At 45.9% G+C, this 22759-nt stretch overlaps 1 protein-coding gene across 4 annotated transcripts; it reads left to right on the top strand.

The window, feature by feature from the left end:
* Positions 1-14: 14 nt before the first annotated feature.
* Positions 15-22647, top strand: Nuak (Nuak family kinase 1). 4 transcript variants are annotated; one of them, XM_067357681.1, is made up of 14 exons: positions 15-432; positions 7100-7212; positions 7426-7625; positions 7893-8363; positions 8600-9107; positions 9212-10313; positions 10379-10723; positions 10816-11189; positions 11803-12093; positions 12263-12298; positions 12827-12996; positions 16796-20324; positions 20585-21217; positions 21424-22647. In XM_067357681.1, exons 2-14 carry the CDS (start codon positions 7115-7117, stop codon positions 21512-21514), a joined length of 7848 nt encoding a protein of 2615 aa, XP_067213782.1. In that variant the 5' UTR covers positions 15-432; positions 7100-7114; the 3' UTR covers positions 21515-22647. The 4 variants fall into 4 exon arrangements, with proteins under 4 accessions (XP_067213782.1, XP_067213780.1, XP_067213781.1 ...); XM_067357679.1 differs by lacking the exon at positions 15-432 and adding an exon at positions 3853-4997; XM_067357682.1 differs by lacking the exon at positions 15-432 and adding an exon at positions 6752-6973.
* The last annotated feature ends 112 nt before the right edge of the window (positions 22648-22759 follow it).

Genomic DNA, 22759 nt, shown 5'->3' with positions numbered 1-22759 from the left:
GCCACTGTCGGTGCAATCCAAGTGTTCGCCAGTTCCCGGCATTCACGTCCAAAATTAGTAAATAAAGACGATGGCAGCGTTCGAGCTGCGCGCTATGTCGTCGTCATTGTCGTCGTCTCGCGGAGGGTGTTCGACGAAATGAAGTGGAAACGCGTCGCGGATCTCGCGATCGTCCAGGAAAGCTCGAGGAACATCGTCGCCGTGTAACCGGCAGACGACGAACTGCAGGCTCGCTCCAGTGTTGCGTATGTGCGTGTGCGTGTGGCTGTGAGAAATCGTGGTGCGGCCTCGCTCGCTGGTGAACGATACTTCCTCGAGGACTGCGAGAACGGACGGACGGACGGACAATCGGATGAAACGAGGAAGACAGCAGGAAAGAGAAGGACGGAGAGAGTGAGAGGATAATCCGCGCTCCAGAGTTCACATCGTAAGGTACGAATTCCCGCTATTTTTAGTCAGGCCCGCCGCGGCCGGTGCGAGCGTGTGTGTTACGTATGCGTGTACGTCCTCTTCTCGGCGATTCCCATTCAGAGCTTGCCGTCGTCGTCGTGGGCGAGCCGACGTCCGCATCGAATTATTATCCGTTGCAGTCGGAAAGTACGAGAGAGAGAGAGAGCGACAGAGAAAGACAGAATATGACGTTGTTACGGAGTCTAAAAAAACCCAATAATCTGCAAGTTGGGCAAAAATCGATGATAATTAGCAGAGAGAACAGCAAGGAAAATTCGTAAGTTGATCGCAATGGGAAATGCAGGAAAAAGTCAGAAGGAATGGAAAAGAAATTAGGAAAATCTTCCCGAAAACTCTTTGGTTTGTCTACGTCGATAGGGAAAGTGTCTCAGAACACTTGAATAATTATTCTATCATGATTTTATGTAAAAAATTCATTGTACTGTTACATTCAATATTATTTCTCAGATAAAAATTGTGAATAATTGGACGATATTTGAAAAGAATAAAGGAAATAGTTTGTTATTTTCCAGGAACATTGAAATAATAGGAATATTGACTGCATTGCTCAAAGTCATTTGGTCAAAGAATGTAAGAAAAGATTGAGAAAGTTAAAAATGACCAGGGAATACTGGAGAAAGTTGAGGAATTAAATTGGCACAGAATGTCGAGAAATTGGAAACAGAAGGTACAAAAATACTCGAGGAATATAAGATTTCTTCGATTGCGACACAAAATATTATCAAGGCAATTTTCATCTTTACACCCCCTCCTTTCTCTCTCTCTCTCTTTCTCTCTCTCTCTCTCTCTCTCTCTCTCTCTCTCTCTCTCTCTTTTCTTTCTTTCATCTTTCTCTTGCTCCAAAATTCAAACATACACTTACATTATTCTGAAAGTGTAGAAATTGCAAAAAAATACACTGATTTGTTGCATTGTTTCTTCAAAATTAATATTTAACAATTAAAAACAATAAGATGCAATACCATCACTTAGATATTGAAAAGCATGAAAGTGCTTAGAATAAGCTCAGTGCATTTTATTTATAATTATTAATTAAAGAACGCTCGATAAATGTTACAATACAATTTCTCGTTGATGCATGCATGCGTACATCCTTGCGAGAGTTCTCGATCTCTCGCTATCGTGGGCGTCCGATTACCCAACGATAAAAGAGGAACGCGTTCGCCGTCTCGCAAATACGCACACACACGTACGCGTATACACACCCACACACAGTAATAAGCTCGAAAGCGCACCGACTTTCCCGTAAACGGCTTATCGAAGGAGAGAATTTCTTCAGGACATTATTTTCGTCGGCAGGAACCTAGATACAATGTCGCAGCAAAACGGCGACCGTCTGCAAACGTATGTATGTGTACGTGTGCACGCGACACACATATACATTCATACATGCAGACACACGTTTCATTTGACCTGATTGACAGTCTCGGATTCTTTAAGTGGTCCCTCCTCTCTCGCGCACCTCGCGAAAGCCACGAGGAAGTTTTGATAGGTCTTGCAGTTTTGTCGGTGTACAGTCTCGCTGCTATTGGATCACGTGCACCGTGCGGGGTCGCTATTACAAAATTTCCGATGAGATTTTTGAATTGAACAATCAGTTTACTTATCGGTAATGTAGATATGTCAGTTTTTGATATATTTTTTCTCTGTTCTGGTTTTATTTTTTTTTTTTATCTATCTTGTATGTATTTTTATTTCTCTCTCTTTCTTTCTTTCGTGAAATAATCTAACAGCTTCCAATCAGTTATCAAACTTGCTTGATGAAGGAATTATCGACTTGATTATTAAATTATTTAATCAATTTTTAGCGATAAGTATACTGCTGAGGAAGTTTTTCAGCGATTCTGCGATCCGTTGACTGTGCAACAGCTTTAAACTTTCAACAGCTACTCATCTTGGTGGAATTTCTCACTTTTCTCTCTGATTTGACTTTTAGAAAGAAAGACTTTCTACTGAGAAGCAGAACTCACAAAGAAATCTGTATCTCATAAAGAAAGAAAGTGCAATCGATATAAAAAAATACGGCCAAAACTATAAAAACTGATACGTTTACTTCACACTTACTTTAAATTGCGAAACAGTGTAAATCGAACAGATCTTCCGGTTGAAATTTAAACGATTCAAGTGGAAATGCATCTCGCAAATCCATCCGCCGTCGGCCAGTTTCGCAGCGGCCACCCGAGAGCGTACGTTTTCGAACGTACGACACCGAGAACAACGATAATAATATCAGCATGAATCACAACGGCATCGGTCGACGCGCATCATGATGTCACGGTTGTACGTACATCCTTAAACGTCACATTTCGGTGGATTGACCTTCGTTAAAGAGACAGAGCTGGAAGGAGAAGGAGAAAGGAAGAAGGAGCGCTGTGCGATTGACCGTGTTAATCGAACGATAAATCCGTAGCGTTAGTCATCCCTGACGAAGTTGATGACGGTCTTAATCGAAAGAATATAACGGCGCGCGTGAATCAGAATTCTTACACGAGGAGCTTTGACTGTACATCAATTATGATCATATTTAGTCTCATATCGTTGTAGCAAGTAGCAGTTATGATATATAAGTTGCAGTTATTATTCGGAGATTTCGGCTTCTGAATCTCGTTGCAAGAGGGACTGTCAGATTTTGTCTCACACCATGAACGAAATAAAATAGTTTACTGCATTTCACCATTCACAGTCTATAGTATAGATTGAGCAAGTGTATCAACAACTTTCTGTTCGATTGGCAGTGAACAACCGTAAATCAACTGTTGTAAGGTTCATTTTTGCAGGAAGTTTTTCGGTATATTTATCAATTTGTGCTGTCGAACGCGAGTGATGGCTTGTCAATACATTCCGCGAGGAGAAAAAATTTACACGGCTTTTCCCTTTCATAATTCGATAGGCAGTAAGGAGTCTTAAATGATCACGCGAGATTGTTTTATACGGTCAACCGGCCATGGAAAAGTGATTGGAGACGACGCACGCGATCGCCACACGCGATCGGCGAAGAAACGGGTGTCATTAGGACGTCAGTTGTCGGTGCTGCCTGCCCGCGGGTCTACGCGCCCGCTAAAAATACCGTAATGCGAGCGAGCGAGCGAGCGGGCGACCGATCGAGAGTGTATCGGGAACGGAGCGACGCACGTGCGCGCCTCGTCGTCGCGAGTAACTCGCCGCTGCCAATCAACGGACGCAAATAATTACTTTCACCTCCACCACCCCGGACGATGTGTCGCCCCGTCGTCCGCGCACACCCTCGTCAACGGCGTGTATCTATATCCGCTGTACATAGGCCGTTACGAAAAATAACTCTGGCCGCTAATCGAGCGCCGGCCGATCGTTCACCTTTTAGACAGACGAGATCGAATCAGAGGAAATAGCGACGCAAGCTCGAAGATTGTCAAATTTAAAAGCAAGACGCACATGTGTCGATGAATTTATTTTGAGAACAGGATAAGAAGAAACGGAGGCTTTGCTTTTCATCCTGCGATTCTTTTTTATAATTGTTTCTCCAAATTTCGGCGATTTGTTACAATTTTATGGGCGGAACGGTTATGTATCGTCCTCAATTAAATTCCGTCTAATTGCGATTAGGAGGTCTACGATTATCAGCGAGCGCGTCGATGATGTTTTTCTGCGCGACAAATAACACGACGGTGTAATTTATTTGGACTATCGCAGCATTAGCCGGAGTGCAGCAGCTGCTGCGAAAACAAAACTTTGTTTACGCGAAAGAGACACCTGCCACCTGCGACGCCTCCTTGGAACACAGTCTTCCATGACGGAGATACGACACTCTTCCAAGAAAAAACGCATCGATGCGCGAAAACGGACCACCGGCCGGCTGCCCTCTGCGAGATTCGCGTCAACCAGCGAGTCTCGCTACCTCCGGCAATCAGAGCAGAGATACTCTCGCGAGGGAGGAAATTGCGAGCCCGCGGGCATGAATGCAACAAGTTCTAAAATATGCAGACGGCATCGCGCGCTGTGTCCACACCGGAGAACGCATCCCGCTTTCAATGCGCGCTGCAAGCTACAAAGAGACCTCGGCCTCGAGTCCTTTGAAAGCGCAATATTCATTCGTCGCCGTTTCATCCGAGTGTCCCAGAAAAGCTGCACGGCGCGGTGACGTTTTCCATCAAATTCCGGGACGAGATCTCTTAAATATTCAGGCAATTTTTTTTTTTACAAAAATTTTTTAAATATAAACTGTAGAACTTTGTTTTTCAGACGAGAATGCCCGGTGCACGCGAGATGTAAATTGTTTTACACGACCCTGACGGATATGCAAATGAAATTCTTTTCAAATGAGAATGCGAGATGCAAATTGTTGGACGTAAAAATGCCGAACGGCAAAAATGTGATTCTTCTTTGAAATTGAGAGTCGATGCGCGAGATATAAATTATTTAATACGAAAATAGCAGCGAGAGATGCTGCAGTGATTAAAACGTGAGATAGTAGACGTGCGAAACGGCAGACGGCGGCGGCATACGGAAGTCTCTCGAAATAGATGTATCTTCCATCGACGTCGAGAAATGTTCGTACAAATGTAATAATATAATAATAACAGAGTAGAATAGAGTGACGCGCGTTCCCAAGGCGAACCTCGGCCAACCTTGGACTCCTCGTCGAGAAAATTCTAGTATTCATTTCGCGCTTCTGACAGTAATAACCGCGCACAAAAGACCGCGAGCTGTTGATGCAACGCCATGACGGAACTGCGGGGAACGCACTGCATATCTCCCTCATCATTGTCGGCGAGTTTGTCGCGAAGTTGTTCAGTCTTTGACGACGGCGTGCGCACATTGAGAGAACTCGGAGGTGATACCTCTGCTATTATTTATTCCGAAATGTGTCGCGCTCTTCATTTTCACTTATCGAATATTATTTTCGACGGTCTGTATTTTTAGCGCGCGGAAATTCCGGATATTACTCAGTGTGTCGAAAGTGAAGATATTCGACCGCCCGGGGCGGGGTGTCGCTTCTTCGGTTTCATTCACCCTCGCGGAATAGCAGCCGCCGGAGGACGACGCGACGCGTCAGGCGCCTGAACTTAAGACGCGGGCGCCGCACTTAAGCCAGCCGTTATCCATATTGTGGTGCATTAATAGCCGGGCAACGAGCTATCGTCGTCCCGTCGGTGAGGGTCGCCCTAGAGAAAGAGAGAGAGAGTGAGAAGAGCTTAGGAGTCTGTTCAAGTGGAGAATTATTTTCTTTCGGACGGACCTTGGCTGCATCGGTGCGACTATGCCGCGCCGTCCAGACGCGGCCTGCCAGTCGCACCGATGCAGAATGCACCACCAATATCGCTGATTGTTCAGGCTTTTGCGTGTCTCTTGATCAATTTTTCCTCAGAAGAAGAGATGATTATGCAAAATTGGAACATACAATTTTAGAAGAATCAATAAATTCTAGACGCCAAGCAGTTGGGTAATTAAATTTTCAAGTAAATTCTTATAAAATTAAGCTGGAAATAGGACTTTTTTGCGGATCCCATCTCGATCGCTAATAATTTAGAACCTATTGACATTTTATGTATTTCGCGCGGAGGAAAAGCGGACTACGAATTGATCAATGGACGCGCCTGGCAAAATTCGTCCGGGCACCTCGAACGCCGTGTATTCGCGTCTAATTTATATTACAAACGCTGGCGAACAAACGCTGTCGCGCTTTGACGAAATCTTGGCGTAACGTGCGCGCCACGAGGGCGCTTAGCTATTTTGGCGACGAAAAATTCTCGCGGACGAGACAACGAATGGAGTGCCGCTGGCATAACGCACGGTCGTTTGTACTTGGGTCCAGTAACGATTACGTCTCATTAATCGCTCGAGAGTAAGAACGACGAGGCGGTTTCTCGGAGTTAATAAGCATCTCGCGCGCTAAGATGGTGAGATATTCGGAATCGCTGCCGAGCCTCATTGATTCGGAACAATGTGACAACCTGAAGAATTTCGCCGAAGAATTTAGGAAATTAGCAGCGAGGAGTCTCTGAGAGTGTGCAGGGAGGCCATGAAGACGGTGCAGAGAAGAGAAACCCACCGACGACGGGTCGACATACACTGGCGTCTCGACGCCCGAAATAAACTCACCGCATTCTGCTCCTCTCTGTCTCTCCTCCTCATCGCCGTCCCTTCGCTTTCGTCTTCTTCGTTTTCTAGTGTAAGGCTCGGATGGCTATAGCTACTCTTCGTCGCTGTCATCCTCGTTTACGAGAGAGTAGGAGCATCCGCGGTTCCGCCTGGGAGACAGGAAGCGACTAAAAAAAAAGGGAAATAGTATGAAGAAAAAAGGAGAAAGAATCGCGCCGTAATAACCGTCGGCGTTGCGAGACACGCCGGAACGAAATTAAAACGGAATGTTCGCCGTCTGTGAAATTTAGACGAATTTTATTCCCGCGACGAATAATTCTCGGCAGCGTGTGTCTCTCGAAACGTTAGACGCGAAATAATAATACGTAATGAAAGCGGAAGTTTGTGGAATATTTGAAATCTTCCGCACAACGTCTGATAAAAGGTGATTTAGGCGGACTGTCCGTCTCAGCACTTCCGAATAATGATTCCGAAACAATTTAGTATCTTAAGAGTAAAAAATTATTTTAATCTTGCGAATATCAGAATTTATCATTCGTTTTTTTTGCAGACAAACGCGGGCAAAATGGTCGTCGGAGAAGCGAGTATACACAATATAATGGGGGGGATGGAGAGCACGGGTGGTGTGCGCCTTCACAATCACAAGCGGAAACTGAAACAAAGGTACCATTAACTGATAAGTCGAGGAATTTGTTTTTCTGTTTATGAAGACGCATAGTCAGTGAAAAAGATTCCAGTAATTGTTATAAATAAGAATAATTTTTTTTGTTTAATTGATAAGCTAAAGTCAACCGTCGATTCAGTGTAATTTGCGATCGCAAATTTGCATTTAACGCCGAATTAAGTCGCTGAATCTCTCGTCGAAATATCTTGCAGATTTGACATCATAAAAAAATTAGGACAAGGCACTTACGGGAAGGTGCAGCTAGGAATAAACAAGGAAACCGGTCAGGAGGTGGCGATAAAGACAATTAAGAAGTGCAAGATAGAAACGGAGGCCGATCTGATCAGAATACGAAGAGAAATACAGATTATGTCGAGTGTTCAGCATCCGAACATCATTCACATTTACGAGGGTAAGGTTGGCCATGCGATAACGCGTCACGATTTGCATAGCATAAGCGCAAATGGGATCGGTCGTCATTTATGAACCAGCCATTGTAGTCGATTAAACTCTCCTTTGTCTACGTGATAGCTGATGAGCTGACTTAATGGGAGAAATCTAAACGAGAATAGGCTATAATTGAGATTGATTGATGCCGGTGAAATTGGCGCTTATGCTTTTCGTCTCTTCGGTTTGGTTTTAACGCGATTGTTAAGGAAACGAATCGTTATCCTCGCAGTATTCGAAAACCGGGAGAAGATGGTGCTAGTGATGGAGTACGCGGCCGGGGGCGAGTTGTACGATTACCTGAGCGAGCGCAAAGTTCTGAGCGAGCAGGAGGCGCGGAGGATATTCCGACAGATCGCCACCGCCGTTTTCTATTGCCACAAGCACAAGATCTGCCACAGGGACCTGAAGCTCGAGAACATTCTGCTCGACCAAGTCGGCAACGCCAAAATAGCCGACTTCGGTCTCTCGAACGTGTTCGACGAGCAGAGATTGTTGAACACGTTCTGCGGCAGCCCGCTGTACGCGAGTCCGGAGATAGTGAAGGGGACGCCTTATCACGGCCCGGAAGTCGACTGCTGGAGTCTCGGCGTTCTCCTCTACACGCTGGTTTACGGTGCTATGCCCTTCGATGGGTCTAACTTTAAACGACTAGTCAAACAGATCTCACAGTCAGATTACTTTGAGCCCAAAAAGCCATCTCGTGAGTACAACACTCGTGTATTCGCATCGGTATTTTACAAAAGAAAGTATTGATTAAAAATAAATTCAAATTGTAAAGAATTTGTTTCAATTTTTAATAATTGTGATCTTAAAATAAATTTAAAAAAAATGGATATTAATAGTTAGATTGTTTTGCTTTAATAATAAAACTCTATAATTTTATTATATTAATTATTAAGATTGTTTAAATTTATATAATTTTGTCTTCTGCTTTAGCCGCATCGCCGCTTATAAAGGAGATGCTGACGGTGTGTCCCGGCCGACGCGCCGACATCGAGAGAATCTGCACTCACTGGTGGGTAAACGAGGGCTACGAGCAGAATTGTCTCGATATCGCCGAGGAACTGGCGGCTCAGACGCCCGTCCGATTGGATTTGTTGCTGTCGCTGGTGCCACAGTCGGCCAGCGCTGAGAAACTGCTGGTGGGCGATCAACAGGCGAGCGGAGATGTCGCGAACAGCATGTCTTCCGAAACGTTAGTGCCAACCAGGTGCCACTCGGTCGGCAGCTTGATGGAGCTCGATCAGAACAGCTCCGACAGAAGGATAAGAGAATTGTTCGACGAGGAATCGAGGTCTTCCGCGGTCGGAGACGCTAAGAGGAAGCTGGAGACAACGCCGTCGATGGACGAAACCACGGCGGCGGGCGTGAAGAGGAAAGAGAGATCCAGGAGGAAAGAGAAGTCGGATGAGCGAGAGCCCAGAACGTACAGGTCTTCGTCGAGGTAAATTATAAACTATTTCTTTCTAAATAATTTTCGAAACTTTTTGGAAGATTTAATTCTGGTCGGTGTGGACAAATATTACCTCGAGAAATATATTGTTTCAGGCATCATTCGGCTCCGATTCCAAACCCCATATCGGAAGAGGCGATGGAAGTGGAGCCTGCAGCTGTGGCAACTGTTCCTACGAGTAAGACTGCCGAGATTGACAAAGCGGAAGGCGCAGCGGCGTGTTTGGAGCTGATCGAAGAGTCGAAAGAGAGATCGCAGAGCAAGGAGAGGAGCAAGACTCCGCTGGCGAGCGAATGCGAGCGGTCGCACGAGCCGATGTCCGCTGAGAGCGTTCAGCAGAGCTGCGAGATTGATCGAACGGCGAGTAACAAGGAAGACAAGTGCGCCAAGTCACCTAGCAAGAACTTGTGCGAAGACGCAGGTGCTACTTTGGATAGCGCGAGTGAAGTGGCGAGCGAGACGGTGTTGGGCGGAAAGTCGGACGCCGTGGAATCAAAAGTGCCAAATGAGAACGACACGAGTGTTAGGAACGAAGCGTACTTATCGTCGCAAGATGCAGAACAGTCGGAGCCAACGGAAAGCGACTTCAAGAAGCTCAAAGAGAAAGCGCTCTCCTTTGATTCCGAGCTGTCGAATGAGGCGGCGAGTGCGCCCGCCAAGCCCGTCGAGAGACGGCGCTCGAAGATATTCGAGACCGCCGAGAAGTTCAATCAACTGACGTCGCCCGCGGAGAGCGAGAAGCCTAAGAAGATATTTATTCCCGGCGTGAACGTGGGAGGCGCGAAGCGGGCGTTCGAGCGGAAAGCTAGCCTCTCGTCCGTAACCTCGCCGCCGCCTGTGAAGACCAGCGCGTCCAAAGTCATCATCGATGTGCCAACGGATAGGAAGAGCGACAAGGACGAGCAGAGGCAGGCGGCGGGAGGCCAGGATGTCGCGGCCGCCGAAGATAAATTGGACAAGCGGGACGAGGCGAAGAAGCGCGCCGTCGACATCATCAGCGGCGCGATCGGCAAGCCGCCGATGCAAAGAAAACTGAACGGCTCGCCGCCGATATCGCCGCAGAGCTCGGACTCCAAGAAGCTCGGGCTGAAGATTCAGGTAGCGCCGAATGACGTACGGCCGGCCACAGTGTCGGTCTCCACGCCGGTCGACACGAGATACGCTTTTGACGCTAAATCGGCGGCACCGGAAGCGATTGTAAGTATAAAACTAGCGTCGATTACTCACACGTTCGATTTGCATCTAATTTTTTTTTGCAATAGATATCTAGTACGTCCGACACGGCTGGCACGGAAAATTCTCAATCGGAAGAACCTAAGATGTCGAGCAAGATGGAAATCACGTTGAAGAGCGCAACGCTGCCCAGACGAAAGACGAGCAAGGCCGAGATCACGCTGGCCGGAGTCAAGCCGTCGGAGACTGTGGCGTTCAAGTCTGAGGTGGAGGCCAAGATCGACGCTTTTCATCCACAGAAGCTTCGCACGCAGAGATCGGAGGTGGCATTCCCGGTCGCTGCGGCGGTGCCGCATACGAGTAGGAGCTCCAGCTTGGAACCGGAAGGCAGATCCAAGGTCGCACCGCCGAGGGAGAGAATTATACCCATTCAAGTAAAAATCGACATATTTATTCCGAAAGCACACATTTTTTCTCTTTTAATTTGTACGATAAAATTGATTTTTAACATCCGTAAAATATACAGGTGGAGGCAGGAGTTGAACCCAAGCAGCACTCGTCGACCCCGCCGCCTAAACCGCCGATGCCGCAAAGATCGATGTCTCAGCGATCGGGCTCTCTGTCGCGCCAGTCAACCGCCGATTCGGACACAGACAGCGCTCTCGGCTCGACCGTAGGACCGGAACCGATTAGGAAGAGCCCTAGAGAGTACATAATTCCTATCGCGGTGGAGGGCGGCGGTTACGTTACTCCCAGATCGGGTAGTCTGGAGCCGGAAAGCAAGACCAGCACGCCGACAAGCGCGAATCCACCGAGATCGCGGTTCGGTAGACCGAGGAGAATGAGTTCGCTTTTATCGGATGCCAGCGAGGACGAGTCTCCTTTCTCCTCGTTACACGGGTAAATAAAATATTTCGCTCTTTAATTCGTCAAATTTGAATGTGTAACGTGAATTCGTGCGCTACATGACGATTGCATTATTTTTCACAAAAATAATATAGTACGGTTTCAACCTTTCAAAGTATTGATTTCTTTACGTAGAAACGTATATAGCTGCATCTTTTTCTATTTTAAGTCTTGCGATAAAATTTATATTTTAAGATTCAGCTTTAGATCTAGAAAATATATAGATCTCTCTCTTTGAGTTAAATATATTATAATTACAATTAATTATAGTTTCTAAATATGTAAAACTCGTATAATCTCGAAATTTGATTTGCATTACTCTTTTCGAATTGTGTTTATCTAATATCGAGAAATGGGCTCTTAAAATTTTGACAGCTTTGTTAATCAAATATAATTTCGGCTTCTTGTCGAAATATGCGATCCTGATAACTTTAACAATTTTTTGCGTATTACAACTTTTATCATTTTCTATCATTCTAACTTACATTTATGTGTTAATCGTGTTTCTTAATTAAAATAAAATTTACGTTGATCACATCATGTTAGGCTGGAATTTGCATTAAGTTGAGATTCGAGCAAATTTAAATTGTAGTCTTCCTTTCGACAGCGAGGATCTGTTGCAAAGGCACATGCACCGGTTGAGAAGCTCGCGGCCGTCCAGACAGCCGTCCGAGCACGCTGACAGCCTGTCGTCCGGCGAGGACGACGATGACGACGGCTTTGAATTACTAACAGCCGAGAACTTGTTCTCGACACTGCTGTCGAGAGTGCGAAGTCTCACGCAGCGGCTCAACGTCGACGATAATCGAGCCGGCGGTTTTCCGAGCAGTAGACTGTTCGGCAGGCTCAGCTCCCAGCCGTCGCAAGCGTTTTGGGGCCTCAATAAGCCGTTGTCCAGGTAAATACGCTATCTCCCGTTTCGCGTATCACCTCCAGTTGTAATTAACAAACGTATCGAGGACCCAGTGCTGAGATCTCGATATAAAAACTTTTATCAACAACTTGTTTATTAATAATCATGATGGTTTTGTAATGATAATAATGTTTTTGTGCTTGTTCTGTGCAAGCTACGAGAGCTATGTCGAAACACGGACCGTGACTACGTGAGTCCAATTGTTCAGAAAGAGATTGTAATAGAACCGTAGTGTGTACGCGCGCCTGATACTAGCCGAGAGTACAAGTAGTAGGGACCGTCCGCAGTTGTTTAGTAAAGCGAGACACGCAGAAAATTCGCAATTGGACACACGCTGCAAGCAGGTTAAAAGAATAAACTAGATCGTGCACTCACATGCGTGTACACGTTTGCGCCGGCCTGATTTCGCCCCTCGGCTTAACCATGCGCCACCACGAAAGCACTGTTGTGAAAATAAACAAGCGACCCGAAATACCTGTCGATCGACCCGCATCGGCTGTGCATCCTTCGCTTCTTTGCCAAACACCCTCTTCTCGCCAGTACTCTGATTTCGCCTCCCAGATTTGTTTTGCGCACTCGCAAGATTTCTCGTACAGAATGCGCTCGATATTCTTCCCTTCCCACGCTCTTCTTTTCTCGATATTCGAATATTCACAGGAAAGATAGTTTTATATGCACAACACCGAGTAACATTGTCGTCGTTCTCTTGTGCGTACAGGCGGCTCTCGGAATCGCAGTTCAAACATTCTCTGAGCCGCGACGCGGACGTGTTCTCCAAGCGGGACTCCGCCAGCACCTCGAATCCAGGAACGCCCAACAGTCCCGGATCGCGCAGCACACCTTCCCGGGACAGCGTCTTCGAGATCGGCAGCAATACATTGCCAAGAGGTGAGAGAGTGTAGTACGATTATTCCGCAATTTACCGTAGCACCTTGCGCGACGACATCGAATCGCGCGTACAAGTGAAAATTGGCATTTAAAATTGATTCAATGAAAATCAATCGCTTTAAATGATATCTCCTCCGTACGATCTGTGAATTGTCGTCGATCGAGGTCCACTGCAAATTGTACATATGAATATTTCATGTTGTAGAGTGTTGACACGCGTCTTCACAGAAGCTGAAGTTTTTGCAAATTTTTTTTTTCATTTTATCTGCATTTTATTCTCCGACGTGTTAGATATGAATCGACAATTTCAAGTGATTACTCGTAGCGTTAATTTAAAGAATTAATGCCAGATGGACGAAGAGCTTCTGTTAAATCGCCGTGGTCATCGTGCTATTTTGTCACTGGTTAAACTTATTAGCCTTGTGAGAAAATGCTGGATGGTATTCAGTATGCATCTCCTAGTACCTAGCTGTTGTCGAGTCGTTGATAGACAGAGCACATCTTTTTTGTTTACTTTTACCTATTGTTTCTCTTTCTCTTTTTGTTACTTTCTTTCCGACAAGTTAATTTTTTTGATTTCTTGCCTGACGATGTTTTGCAACTTTTGATACTAACACACTATAGATTAATTGAACGGTTCATGTTCGGCACAGATGGGTATGTATATTCGCAATTCATCTCTTTGTGATTTTATCTTTTTTTTTTCCATTCAGTTCGAATGTTTAATTTGTGTCAAGTAACCAAAATTACGTACAGTAATTGGAAGATTAATTTTTCAATAATTTATCGATACTTGCAGATGTAACGACGACCACTTGCGACAAAAGTAGATAAAGAAATGATTCAGCACTTTATATAGTTTTTAAACACACCGATATAACTGATAAAGAGTAATAAATTTTTTATAATTATTTTTCGATCCCGCATTCTCAAAAGCATGTCTGCACGATTCCTTTGGGACAACCTACCTACTTAATCTTATTTTATTTATTTATTTATTTGTTTATAGTGAAAAAAAAACTCACTTTTTTTATAAGTTTTTTTTTTCTTATCAAAATTAATTCGAAGTTTCAGGTTTTTTGCAAGCATTTGCAAGTTAATACGAAATACACATATGTGTTTGAACATTAAAATAGCTAATAAAATAACAAATAGGTATAAAATTTCTCCTCGAGTAAGTCAAAGAGACATAGAACAAATTGCTCACTTTGCCTGACATAGAACCTCGTAATATATGCCATAGCTGTTGCAATGCACTGCTGCTGTTGATTTCTATTATCTCATAACATCGTAGTAGCAGTTTCTTCCTTTTTTTTTTATTTACCTAGTGTACACTAAATTTTTGGAGCATGACTGTACACATATCCATATACAATATACAACAAAAGTCTCAATTCCACTATCCAAAGACAGAGATCCATATTTAATTCAAGTTTTCATGCATTAATTTACGTCTATCGTCGACTCTTCAATCAGTAATTCGAATAATTGTTTGTTAGCACTCTCGTACAGATCGGAATTGCAATAAGTATTTTACGATTCTTCGGCTTAATCGGCTTCTGGCTGACTCAACGACAGGAAGTCTTCTTTTTATTTGTTAATAAAAAAATCTAATATTTGTTTTATATTATTCTCAATTTTTTTTTACTAAAAGACAGCATAAAAATAAAAAAAAACAAATAAAATGAATAAATTTCTGAACAATTACAACTTCTGTTATAAATAAATTTCTGAAAAATTATAACTTCTCTTATAAAGTATAAAGGAGAAAAGACGCAAGGAAGACCCTGTTCAAATGTTAAAATCTCGGTGGCATATCGCATTCGGCCAGTAAGTTAGCAAACAATTATTACTCGAAAATGCATTCTAGAAAAAAAATTCTACAGTGGCGTCGTTTTGTGACACGTTGATTGACGGTTTTCTTGACGGTTGTTGCAGCGACCGTGCGAGTGACTCTACGTAGGCGGGCTGACGGTAATCCCCAGTAGACAAACCAAGTTAGGTACTAAATATCTGTATGCCTAATTCAAAGCGAATGGTGACACCAGTAAAGTCACGTTACACGCAGTCTCATTATATCGAGAAAAAAAAACCGAAAAGAGAGGGAGAGAGAGAGAGAGAAAAAAAAGAAAAGAAAATCTTTCGCCGTTCGGTCACGCACACTCGTCCGACGTCCTTTCTCGAGCGTGTACTTCGTCAATCTGCCTGATGTTTAGACCGCATTGAGTCTGTGATCGCAGCGATGAGATCGCCCGGCAAAACAGTACAATTTCCATCACGGCGGGAAGACATTTGGACATTCGCATTCTCGCATTACGATGATCGATAGCTGTACAACGTACGACGCTCGGAAACAAATATTATACACTTCTGACACCTGTGCGTTTTTTTTTTTTTTCCGATGAGACCAGACATCCTGTTTCGCGAGTTCCCCCCCGGGTTATCTTTGGTATGATTTATTCCTGAGTGTACAGAAACATATGTAAATATATTTACGTGGAGTAATATATAAAATAAAGCGACACACGACGATGCCGATTGAACCGCACGCTGAACCGATGATGCACAGTTTTCTGCGCAAAATCAATCGCAAGCTCGAAAGCTTCAACTTACGACAATTGCAAGTGTGGTATCGCGCAGCGTGTGGAATAAATCATACCGAAACCTGCTCGCGAAAATCGTTGATAGATAAGTTATTTGTTGCCATGTTTAAAGAAAAAAACGAGAATAACTTTGTTATACGAGAGAGAGAGAGAGAGAAAGAGAGAGAGTTTTCTATGTGACATTGTTAGCGACGTATTTGAAAGAAGAGAAAAACGAAAAAAAAAAAAGATGAAAGTGATTGTATACGTGCAAGCGGAAGCTAACCCTTGTCTGAGATGGCTGATATTTGTTGTGTTTTTAAGAGTTTAAATAACAGCGTTTTTATTACTTCACATTGTCTCCGCATGCTTTGATAATGCATATATATATATAAATATATTTATATATATTGTATTTAATATATTATCCACTGTGCACACTACTTCCTTGTTCGGAGTCTACTCATTTAACACATTGTGATTTAGGAGCGCATTAAGAGTGTGATATAAATATATATATATATATATTTATTTTACGAGATTGAGATTATTGCCAATCGATTTGTTACTCGAGATCCATACTTGTTTTCCCCAGATCCGCGAGTCTTTTACTTTTGCATGGTGTCTGTTAAATGAGTACGTAGCTCTACAATTTTCTGTATTAATATCTATATATAAGGAGAGACACAGTACGCTGCTGCTGCTGCTGGTATCGTTGATGCATATTTTCAATCAGCTATTGTATACACATGTGATCTCCCTTAAAGCTAGTTCGAAAGAAAGTAAGAATCTTCCACTATTCTAAGTCATCCGATGTCGCGCCGCGACGTTCGTAGAAAGCTTCCGTGACTTGAAAATATACATCGACGCAGAAACGGAGTGCGGGCGCAATAGCTGGATCCGTTTTTTTTTTCCCCCTCCCCCTTGAGAGAAGGAACAAAATTTTAATGGGAGACAGAGAGAGAGACGTTTCGTTTTATTTATTACATTTTTCGACAGATTTTATAAGAGAGATTTATGTATGTAGAAATAAAGGAGTGTAAATTGATACGGTGGGTGAGTGCTATATTTTTTTCCGGAGATATTTCACACATCCTGCAACAGCAAGCACACAACAACAGCAACGGGAACAACAGCGTCGTTGTCCACACACACGCAGACACACGTAAACAACACGAATGTGGAATGTGCGTAGACTATATCCTGATTGCTTTCAGATAAAGTAGACCGAGTGCACGAGGAGGCGGGCGTAGAAGCGGAGACGACGCCGCAGATCAGGCGGGAATCACTGGAGCAGAGTTTCACTCCTAGCCTGGCGCGTCGGCTGAGCAGGCAGTTCATCGAGCAGACCCGCCAGTCGCTACCGCGCTCGCCGTCGACGTCGCGGGACACCGGCAGGTACTATCAGTCGCCGACGCGGGAAACGCTGAGTCTGGGCGAGCTCGCGAAGCTGGCGTCCGATCAGAGCGAGTGCAGAGGCCGGTCGCTCGATCGAGGTATCAGAAGAGCCAGCAGCCTGCTGGAGGCGTCGAGCAGATTCGACAGATCGGACGTGCGTTCGCCGCGCCGGAGCATCAGTCTGTTCGACGACGACGACGACGTCGACGACAGATCGCTGCCGCCGCTGCGGCACATAATGACGCTCGGCCGGAAGTACAAGGAGTCGGGCAGACCGAGCGTTGCGGCGAGGCGGGAGAATTTTTACGGTTATAGAACGGACAAAATCCAGGAGGAGCCCGGCGACGACGCGTATCTGTCCGGCTGCAGGGAGGACGGCATCGTGGAGAACGGCTCCGCATCGGAGAGCGCGTCGCTATCCGTGTGCAACTCGAACGCCAATCTGATGGACACCAACACCACCACGTCGAGCGTGTCGGCCAACAGATCTGACGAGACCACGCCGACGGAGGAGTCCTCGTCGAATCTCGGCGACTACGCTGGCAAGCCGAATGGCGCCGGTAGCTTTGAGAGCCGGCTCCTAGCGGCGGAGAATCTCATCAAGGAGTCGAAGCTGAAGAACCTCACGCCGCAGCGCTTCAACCCGAACCTCAGCTGCAACTACAAGGACACGGACAAGTGCGACAAGGAGGCGCTGATCACAGCGGATCCGGCAGCTGGAGGCAAGAGACGCAGCTGCATCCCGAGTCTCAGACTGCGCTCAGGCTCGCTGACGAGGGAGCCGAGCACGAGCGTGGACCGCAGGAAGTCGTTCGCCGGCACGCAGGACACGCTGATCGGCAGCGCCAGTCAGGAACGCTCGATACTGAGCAAGTTCTTCCGAAGCAGTGGCAAGGAATCGGAATCGAAGGACAGCAACAAGAGCCAGAAGCCGAAGCAGCATCGCATCTCGCGCTTCCTGCGCCCGGACTTCTTCGACACACCGCGCGAGGAGAGCCAGTACGTGAAGGAGAAGGAGGCGCAGAAGGCGGCGGAGAACGAGCGGCGGAAGTCGCGTTTTATGCGACGGAAGAGCGAGAGCAAGGGCGAGCGCAAGGAGGACGAAAAGATCTGCAAGGAGCAGAAGAACGAGATAAATGCGCTGCAGAAGGACAAATTGGACAGCGCCGTCGCCGCCTCTTCCTCTTCGGACTCCAAGAACGAGGAGAGGGTCGAGCGGCAAGGCTCGAAGAGCAGCTTTCTGCATTCTCTGGAGAAGAAGCTGGAGCGATTGCGCGCCGGTGACAACGAGACGACGACTGGCCTCGCGAAGACAACGATGAACGGCGCTCCGGGCGAGCGAAAGGAGCGTGCTGCGCGCGAGTGCTCGGCACCGCCAGTAGAGTGTCCTGTGGAGTCGTCCGCTCGGGCCGAGGTGAAGCGCACGCTCAGCGTGGAGAGCGTGCCGTCGTTAAAGAACAACAAGGACGCCAAGAGCGCACCGGCCAAGAGCCGGGTAACGTCGATGTTAGGGCTGTTTCGGACGAGCGCGGACGCGAAGCAGAACGGCAACGGCCGCACGCAGAGCGCGATCATGAGCAAGCTAAAGAGGAGTCCGCCCAAGTGCGCCAAGCCGGCTGTCGAGGAGGAGGACGCCGCGACGAGCAGAATACCGACCAAGTTTGCTCGAGGTGACAATATCAAATCAACGAGGAAGACGCCGGAGGGCAAAAGATCGCCGGAGAAGACGGTGAGCGAGTGCAAGAGATCGCCGCCGAAGGAGAAATTGAAGGAATCGACCGTTAAAGATAGGAAACCTTTACTGGAAAAGCAATCGAGAGATGTTAAGAGAGCGCCGGAGAAAGTCGCGCAGTCGGACTCGTCGACTTCGTCGGATAAAACGAAACTGGAGAAACCGGAGCCGTCGCGCAAATTGCCAGACGAGTCGGAGTCGCAGCCAAAAACTGTCGACAATAAGCACGCGGAGTTTATCGTCAGTAGCGAAGACAAAAAACTTCTGAAAACCAAGAAGAACATAAGTTCTCTGAGCAAGAATGAGTCCGTTGCGAGAATCGACAAAGGCGAGGACGATAAGAAAACGAAGAAGCTGGTGAAGTCGAAGGAGAGTGCGAGCAAGGACGAAGTCGACGGCGCTAAGAAGAAGAAGATTGTGCGCGTGGTGAAAAGAGTGGTGAAGAAGTCGTCCGACAGCTCCGAGAGTAAATCCGACGAGAAGGAGAAAGCATCGAAACCGTTGATAAAGAAAAGAATCGTCATCGCGAAAAAGGAGAAGAGTCCTGAAGGAACAAATGCCGCTGCGCAGATTGCGAAGGGAAACAATCCCGACGATCAGAATACCGTGAAATCGTCGAAGCAGATGGAATCAGACGTTCGAGAAACGCCATCCGCGAAGCCTGGCGATATCGAAGAGCCTGCGCGAACATCGAAAACTGATGTTACCGCAACTCGCACGACGCAGAGCAGCTCCGAGGCGAACGTGCTGTCCACCGATTTCTCGCAATCCGTATTTCAGAACGCTTCAACTTCTCAGAACGCGTCAGGCTGCAGTAAACAATCGGCGGAGCAGCAGCGACCGAGCAGGACGGGTTTGAAGCTTGATCTGTCCAAGATACCGCAACACACGTTTAGACACGCGACTCCCAAGAGAGATTCGCCCAAGTCCGGCTCGCCGAAAGTGAACGCCGGATCGCCCAAGACGGACGTTCCCGCGACGGAGAGCGACGCCGACAAGCTGATGGAGTGTCTGTCGAAGATGACGCATCACGCGAACATCACCGGCAACAAGATCATCATCGATAAGCCGCTGCGAGCGAAGGACGTCGCCGAGCTGAAGCGAGAGGTCACCGAGTGCGCCAGGATCATTGAGAACCACATCGAGTCGCGATACGATCATTCCAGTCCGCGGGACGAGATTGTCGATTCGGCCGGACCGGAAGAGGCTCAGAAGCCGAAAGAGATTACGCCAGAACCTGCCAAAGAAATCAACGATACGAACAACGCCAAGGTGGTGCCGGAAGATTGCACCAGCGAGATATTCTCGCCCGAGGAACCAGAAAGCTTCGACTCCTGGTCGATTTGCTCGGCGGACTTAAATCACAATCGCGGCGACCTGCATTCGCCCACATCGCCCTCGTATTATCTATTCGCGCGCGGTGACAGCTCGGAGTCGGTGATAGATCGTATACGAAGGCGCAGCTTCTATTCGAGATTCAACGACCGGAAGCGGCCGTCCCTGACAGCACCGCCGCCGGGGATAAGCAGCGTCACTTTGCCCAGGCGGTTCAGCTTGAATAGCACGAGGGAGAGAGAACGCAGTAGATTGTACAACTACGGTGTTCACCGAACGAGGTGAGTTAAACAGGATTCATTCTTGCTTTTGTTTCCGATGACTTTTGTATTGCAATTTAATTAAGACTCCTCATTGCAGCTATATTGAATTATGATTAAAATTATGGAATTATAATAATGAGAAATTGTGTGAATGTTTTGCAAAACAAAATTACATTGAAATAAATTAACAAGAAAATGAGAAATAGAGAAAGATAAAAACCAATTAAGAATTTCTAGCTTTGCGAAATAAATTCCTACTGATTGTTTGTATTTCGCAGATCTGACAAGAATTACAGTTTGCTCGGCGACGAAGTGTCCTGCAGGAAGTCGCCGGTCGATCGAGAAAAGTATAGCGATACGCTGAACACGTCGTCGTACGGCCATCACAGTCCGGAAGCGAGGTCCTTGTATGATCATTACGGCAGCAGCGTGCCGTCCTCCTCGCACGATTCTCTGAGGAGGTACATGAGATCGCCGACGTTGGACCTCGCTGGCGCGCGCGCCAAGTATCACAGCACGGACATCATCGCGGACAACGATCTCACGGTGTCCTACAAGAGTCCCCTGTCGAGATCGTCTCTGAACGACGCCGCGACGGATTCCTACTGCGGCAGGATCGCGTCGGCCACTCTGCCGAGGAAGTATGGCTCCACCGTCGGCGGTCTGGCGCCGAAAAGCGTGGAATACTACGAGGAAATCCTGTCGCCGAGCAACGCCGACTACTTGTCGCCGCGCGAGACTTGCCGCTCGCCGTTGCTGGACGGCTATCTAAGCAGATGCGAGAATGGATATCATAACGGCAACTTAGATCTACCGCAGTTTGGCACTGACAAGCAGAGATCCTATGCGGATAAGATGTCGAGTGCGGAGCTCGGCGAAGGGCACAGCAGACTGCTCGGTGAACAGAAAAGGTATGTTGAAACAATTTTAAGAGACAAATATTCATTCACGAAATTGAATTCCTCATCATGTCTTACTCTAATTATACACTGACTTTAAGACTCATTTATAATTTTGAACATGGATGCATAATTTCGCAAAATGTATTACCATCAATTTTTTATTTCAGATTTAACATTCGACTTTCTGCATAAAGAATTTGTTTTTTTTTTTTCAGAAACATAATGCCACGTTTCAGCGAGACGAGGGATTTATCGTCGACAGCTGCGGATATTCTGTCGAATATATCTGTGACCGAGCAGAACTGATGCAACTTAAACGGAAGATAATTTTGTAAAGATAGCCGAACGCGTTTTACTATTATATAACGCGCGATTTTATATTACAGATTTACAATATTTAATGAATCGCAATCAAAAAAAGTGCCTCGCGCTTCTTTATCACGATGATGAAATCGTCGCGATGGCAGTAAGGGCGAAACGAAGAACGCTATTAGACATCGAATGTATCATTCTACTAAAGTATACGCTTGAAATTTTAGAATTACTATTTTAGGTACATCGTAATCCTTTCCGAACCAGCGATTGCTGAATATCATTTATAAATTTGTTTTTACAAGAAATGGCGATTTTAGATTTTTTTTTAATTTGTGGATCGGAAAGGATTATAATAAAAAAAGAGAAAGACACGAGAGAAGAAATTTGTTTTCTCTGCGTAAGAATTTATTTTGGAAAATTATTTTTAAGCCTGTTCGATAGCGAGAAGTGATCGCGTTGACATTTGTCCAGAGTCTGCGGACGAAGAGTACTATTTGCTCCAATATTTATAGAAATATAAATATAAAGAGCGGCAGAGATCTAGCATCATAGTTATCGCAAAGATACGGAAGAATCTCGCTGGTTTTGACGTCATTCATTTTTCATCGGCCTAACTCGCGTTCGAAAGTGTCAACTGCTTTAACGAATTTAGATAGTGTGTACGTAGCTCTGGTTTCTTTTTTTTTTTTTCTTGAAAAATATCAGGTATTCGTCAGTTTATCTTTTGCTATAATGATGTTCATAAGTGTGACACGAATAAAACTGGTTTTTACGTAGCTTTAAGTGACTCGTCAAGTGCATTACGGGCCGCAATAAGAGCATCATCCGCAGCGTCGTCGGCTAACAACCGATTAGCGATCTGTTCGAAGCAGCGTGACGCTTTAGGGCGCCAGTGCCAGAGGCTAGCAGAGGGAGAGAGCGAAACGGCGCTTTAGTTCCTTACACGAGTTATCGCCTTATATGTATCGATGAACAATTTCTGGTTGGATCGATCAGAGATCACGCAGAGCAACGATGTTACACGGCCTGGAAACCGCCTCTGATCGGCCACGGTCTTCCGCTTGTTATGTATGTGTTTTCTATTGATATACATATTTTAAAATAAATATCAAGTACTTCCAGTATGTCCACCAGCCTACACTTTTTATCCTTCACAAGCGCGCGAGCGATATTTAACAGTTACATTAAAAAAATCTTGAAATTAGCTTCCTAGATGGTCAACTTTTCCGCTTCGCC

This window comes from Linepithema humile, chromosome 6 (genome assembly GCF_040581485.1).
Source record: "Linepithema humile isolate Giens D197 chromosome 6, Lhum_UNIL_v1.0, whole genome shotgun sequence".
In the NCBI taxonomy this organism is placed as follows: domain Eukaryota; kingdom Metazoa; phylum Arthropoda; class Insecta; order Hymenoptera; family Formicidae; genus Linepithema; species Linepithema humile.
The sequence above is the reverse complement of the archived record's forward strand: the minus strand, read 5'-3'. Positions and strand labels throughout refer to the sequence as shown.

Coding starts and splice junctions, on each gene's coding strand:
- Nuak (XM_067357679.1), top strand. CDS start 4,971: ATGTATCTTCCATCGACGTCGAGAAAT. Junction 7,213..7,425: donor AAGCGGAAACTGAAACAAAG/GTACCATTAACT, acceptor AATATCTTGCAG/ATTTGACATCATAAAAAAAT. Junction 12,299..12,826: donor GAAACACGGACCGTGACTAC/GTGAGTCCAATT, acceptor TTGTGCGTACAG/GCGGCTCTCGGAATCGCAGT.